The sequence below is a fragment of the Myotis davidii genome, unplaced genomic scaffold, assembly GCF_000327345.1.
Source record: "Myotis davidii unplaced genomic scaffold, ASM32734v1 scaffold363, whole genome shotgun sequence".
Classification (NCBI taxonomy): domain Eukaryota; kingdom Metazoa; phylum Chordata; class Mammalia; order Chiroptera; family Vespertilionidae; genus Myotis; species Myotis davidii.
In genome coordinates, this window is record NW_006294069.1 from 36529 (window position 1) to 42160 (window position 5632).

The window sequence follows — 5632 nt, forward strand, 5'->3', positions numbered from 1 at the left end:
ATGCTTGGCAGACTGCTGGGCGCAGTGCAACTGTGAAGGCTCAGGGGTCTGGGGGAAGGGGACAGTGGCGATGAGTAGGGACAGGACAAGTCCACAAGCAAACGAGCCAAGGTGCCGTGGGCTAGAGAGAGATAAGCGGAGCCCTGTGGGAGCAGAGGAGGGAGCGGGGAGGGCGGCTTCCTCAGAGGGTCATCTACTAACACCATCATGTACCATGTCCTGTGTTGGGCTCTTTGACTTCATCTTATTTAATTCTCACAAGAGAGGAAACCAAGCTCAAAGTCAACGCCCTTGAAAAGCTGCTGAGCTGGGATGCAAATCCAGATCTGTCTGGGTCTGACACCCATGCCCTGTCCTCCTTACAGGCCGCCATCTGAGGGGACGCCCACTCGGGTCTCAAAGAATGACGTCCAGAATAAATGAATCACTTTCAGAGAAAAGTGAAAAAACACACTCTCCCAAAATCTCACATCATAACCACCCGGAAAAGCAAACATGAAGGTCACCGGGGACACAAGCGGCCTGAGAAGAGCCACTGGAGCAAATGTCAGCTGCTCCCACACCTGGTGTCCTGCTCTCTCCTCCGGCAGGACAACGAGAGTCCAGAGCTGCTGCTGCTGGTTCCTTCCGGGGAGGCCTCTCACCTTCAGGGTCTTCAGGGCGGCTTCACTCTTTGAGTCTCAGTTTTGCTTTTTATACTGCAAGACAGAGAGGTCATTAGAAGCGGGTGAGGAAAGCCAATGCGAGAGGGAGGACCAGGGAAAGGCTGAGAACGGTGGTCATCTAGGCCTCAGATGCCCGCCACAGGGGCTTCTTGAAAGTGGGGGAACCCAGGCTGCTGAATCTAGCTGGTGCCTGGATCTCCCCTTTCTTCTTTAGTGGAAAAGGTAGCTGATGGGGTTGGAAGGAAGGATAAGAAAGACACTGGGGAACTAGAATTAAACACAGTGGCATGTCCATCGTTCCCTTTAAGATGAGCCTTGTTTGGAGGGAGGAAATGCCTCAGGTAGAGGCGGAACCTCAAAAGCCATCTAGTCCAATCACTGAGTTTAAAAAAATGAATCCTGGGCGCAATAACTGGAGTTTCTGACTTAGAAGGACAGAGGAGTAGGGCATGTTTTCGCTCTCTAGGTTTTCTAACCAAAGTGTAAGGACCAGCAAGCCAGTCTGTGTTACTGACTCTCTTTCTCCACCAAAACAGACACTTGAACGTTTCCTCACTAACCTGCCTCAGTGGGAATATCTGCAGAGAGAGAGCTCACTACCACCCCCAAGGCAGCTCTTTCTTCACAACACTGTTGTCAGCTTTGTCATATTGTTTCCAGTAAGACTGCTCTCTTCCTTCTTCCTGCTGTGCCATCTCACTCTCCCACTGATGTTTCTCTCTCCCTCCCCCTTTCTCTCCCCCCCACCCGCCAATCTTCCCCTCTCTAAAAATCAAGGGGAAAAAATATCCTCGGGTGAGAATTAACAAAAAAAGAAATTTGTCTTTAGGGATTGAGGGTGTCCCCCTGCCCCCTCAAACACAACAAACACACAAATACAATCAGAAGGGCATCTACCATCACCTTTTGGCTCCTAGAGGTGGGGAGCAGCGAGACTGTTCTCAACGTGGAGCAGAAGCGACCCCTGCTGGTCACAGAGATTACAGCTCACAGGTATAGGTAGGAGCCAAGCACTTACTTTGTTCATGATCCAGTCAGCATCCTCAATGGCTCTTTTAATAATCTGCTGGATTCTCTCAGGATTGTCTTCATCTGAATGAACCCGGAAACTCTGAAAGTTTAAGCATAAAAAAAAGATGGTGGCAAAATTCACAGGACCAGCAGCTTCAGAGCACCAGTCACAGGCCAGGCACACTGTGGGCACTTTATACTCAGCATCTCTCTTACCCTCCATAAGAGTTATGATTCCACATAGAGATGAGGAGAACTGCTGCTAGGCCAGTGGTTCTCAACCTTCTGGCCCTTTAAATACAGTTCCTCATGTTGTGACCCAACCATAAAATTATTTTCGTTGCTACTTCATAACTGTAATGTTGCTACTATTAGGAATCATAATGTAAATATCTGATATGCAGGATGGTCTTAGGCAACCCCTGTGAAAGGGTCTTTTGACCGCCAAAGGGGTCACAACCCACAGGTTGAGAACCGCTGTGCTAAGCAATGGTGTCAGCATTTGAATTCTGGTCCATTCAACTTCATAGCACATACTCTTGCCAGCAGGGCAGTTATGAAATGGAAGACTGGTCCCTAAGTTACCACCCAAATCAAGCTGGACCCAAAGGTTACCAGGTCGGGGGGAGGGTGATGGAGGGCCTAAGGAAATTTCCATCACTGTTTCTTTGCTCCTCCCAGGAAGCTGCTTTCACTAGGGGGAGAGGTCTGCAGGGCTTCACAGCCGGGACAGCCGGGAAGAACAGGGCTTCTCCGGCCCATGCGGAAAGCCAAGCAGAGGAGGAAGGGGCCTGGGAGGGTGGTGGGCAAATCCAGCCAAGCCCAGTGCAGAGCCCAGGCTGCTGTTTGCTTCTGGCCGGATGTTCACCCTCGAGGAGCAACGTGAGATTCAGGTTCGTTCAGGACACTCGGCCACTGGTGCCTCCTCTGCCCTGTTGCTCTCGACCCCACACACCCTCCTTGTCTTTAGGAGCATCCCAAGTGCTCACCTCTGGGAAGTCCTCCCCGACTCCCTCACACAACTAACTACTCCCTTCTCCGTGTTTCCACAGCCCTCTGTTGCTTCCTCTATCATTTCCAGTTTCCACATTATATTTGTATTAATTTTACTCTTTAACTTTTTATTTGGAAATCATTTCTAACCTGTAGAAAAACTGCAAGAATAATACAAGAGAATTGCCTTCAGAATCACCAGGTGTTAACATTTTGCCACATTGGCTTCACTATTCTCTCTTCATGTGTTTGCATTCAACTCTTGGGAGCACTTAAAAGTTACAGACAAGCCCTTCACCCCCAAACACTTGGGTGTGTATTTCCTAACAACAAGGGCATTCTCTTAATAACAACAGTACTCAAATTCAGAACATTTAACATGGATACAGTACTAGTGTATCTATCTAATTCACAGCCCAAATGCCAACTTCATGAATTTCCCCCAACAATGTCCTTTATAAGACTTGTTTCTCTGGTCCAGGATCCCATCTGGAATCATGCGTTACATTTCGCAGTCACACCTGTAAACCAGAGCAGCCCTGGTGCCTTCCTCTCTTTCCCGACATCGATGTGTTTGACAAGAACAGGCCAGTTATGTGGTGGACGGTCCCTCGGTCTGGCTTACCCGATGTTTGCTCATGGTTAAAGTCAGGTGTGCTTTGTCGACAGAGACCTCTGTCACAATGAGGATGTGCCTATTTTAATTATCCATTTGGCTGCCTATTTCAAGGCTTGGCACAGAGCTGGGGGGCTGGATGGCACATCCATCCTCTGTTTCCTCAACAAAAACCAGAGAGAAGAGCTGAGCTGCCCAGCACTGATACCCAGTGGCTCTTACTAAGCTGCCATCCGCACGGCCTGAAAGACCATCCCTGCCCCTGTTCCTGCCCCTGACCCCTGACCCTCTGATAGGCCCTCCATCAGAGGAATCTCCCCACCCCCAGGCCCAGCATCCCCTGTTCCCACCTGCCTGACAGCGTGTCTGTAATGCTCCTGGATGCCCTTGGTGGGCAGCTGTCGGCAACAGCGCAGCAGGTATCGGTAGAGCTGCAGAGGCGTCTGGACCAGCTCTGCCCCCGGGAGCGGGGCCATCTGCAAGGCTGTCTGTCCCTGGAAAACACAGAGCATCACGTCTAAGGCATCAAGCCAATGCCCGGTCCTGGCCCCCGGGTTCCAGCGCTCTGTGAAGGAGGCTTGATAACAGCACAGAGGCCAGGTCGCGGTTACACCACACCCCTCGGAACCCAGACCCTGAGCTCTGGCTGTGCATTCAGTCTTGCAGGCGTCTCAGCCCAGAGCAGGCGACAAGGAACACAAGTGAGATGTTCAGCCTCATCTTCTTTCTGAACGCCAACTCCAGGTGGCGGGCAAGGAGGAGTCACTGACAGGTAGAGGAGGAGAGAGAAGCAGGAAAATCTCGCGTCACAATTGCTGAGGAATCATCTAACCTCAAGCAACAGAGGGCAGGATGAGAGGTTCGAGCCTCGCTACTCAAAGGGTAGCCGGAAGCATCGACATCACCTGAGAGCTTGTTAGAAATGCAGATTCTCAGGCTCCGCCTCAGATCTGCTAGACAGAACCTGCGTTGTAACAAGATGTCCAGGAGATTCATATGCAGTTAAAGTCTGAGAAACACGATTCCAGAGGACTCTGCGTAAAGAAGCAGCTACATGAAAAGTTGTCATGATACACGTGATTTCACTTTCCTGTATGTTAGAAATAGGAATAATAATGAGCTCTTGCTCTGGCAGGCTGGCTCACTTGGTTAAAGTGTTGCCCCATACACCAAAAGGTGGCAGGTTCAATTCCCAGTCAGGGCACATAAGTGGGTTCGATCCCCAGTCAAGGCACATACAGGAAGCTACCGATCAATGTTTCTGTTTCTTCTTTTTCCCTCTCTCTCGTCCTCTCTCTCTCATCAATAAACATATCCTCAGATGAGGATTAATTCCGTCCTATTCGCTTTTTGTGTGATTAATGCACACATTTTTTAAAAATCAAGCACCAAAAAAAGAAAAGAAAGAAAAAATCAGCACAGAGAGGTCTGATAAGGATAGAGCTGGGATTTGAACCCAGACAGGTTCCAGAGCCCACAGCTTCTTTTTATTAAACCTTTAGAGCTTTATTGATATGTAATTAACATACAATCGACATATTTAAAGTGTACACTTTGATAAATTTCGACATATGTATACACCTAAGAAACCATCATCAAAAGCAAGAATGCACATCTCCATCACCCACACAAATTTCCTGCAGCCTCGTTGTAATCCCTCCTCCTGCCCTCGCCACTCCCCCATCCCAAAGCAAGCTCTGCTTTCTGTCACTACAGATTAGTTTGCATTTTCCTGAGTTTTACATAAAAGGAATCATACGTCATGTATTCCTTTGTGTCTGCAGAACCCATATTTTTAAGCTCTGTATAATCATGTCTCTCTCCAAAGAACCTGTAACTCTAATTTGGCCTGTTATTTTTTGAAGAAGGAAACTCAACTAAGAGCACAGATTCCAGCCCCCCCCTACCCCTCCAATAATAGAATCTAGAACATAAGGATTTGTTAAGCTTCCATTAAGTGCCTCCCAGCCCATAACAGTACCTCCTCTATGCTCACTGCACTGTAGGCTCCTGCCTGGACCTCTGCCACAGCATCTTGCCTGTGTTCCTGCCTCCGCCCGTCATGTCCCAGTCTCCTCCACACTGAGAAGGTCTGCAAGGACCTTCTCCCAGATCCCCCAAAACCACAAATCAGTCACCTCTTGGTGCCTTTGCACATGCAGCTGCCTGAGCCTGGAGCGCCCTTCCCCTCTCCATGTGAGGAACTCATGTTTATCCTGCCAGGCCCAGCTCGATGTCACTTCTTCTGGGAAGCCCTTCCTGACTGTCCCTCCGGTGGGGCGGGGTTGGGGGGAAGCAGTACCCTGTTTATGGAGCTGGTACAGTGCTTCCCACATTGCCAGGATTC

At 49.4% G+C, this 5632-nt stretch overlaps 1 protein-coding gene across 1 annotated transcript; it reads right to left on the reverse strand.

Annotated features, from left to right (window-relative positions):
- Positions 1-228: 228 nt before the first annotated feature.
- LYRM9 (LYR motif containing 9) lies at positions 229-4348 on the reverse strand. The gene is made up of 3 exons (XM_015566711.1): positions 3636-4348; positions 1684-1776; positions 229-698 (listed from the first exon to the last, which is right to left on the reverse strand). The coding sequence occupies exons 1-3, from the start codon at positions 3795-3797 to the stop codon at positions 681-683; spliced, it is 273 nt and encodes a 90-aa protein (XP_015422197.1). The 5' UTR covers positions 3798-4348; the 3' UTR covers positions 229-680.
- Between the last annotated feature and the right edge of the window lie 1284 nt (positions 4349-5632).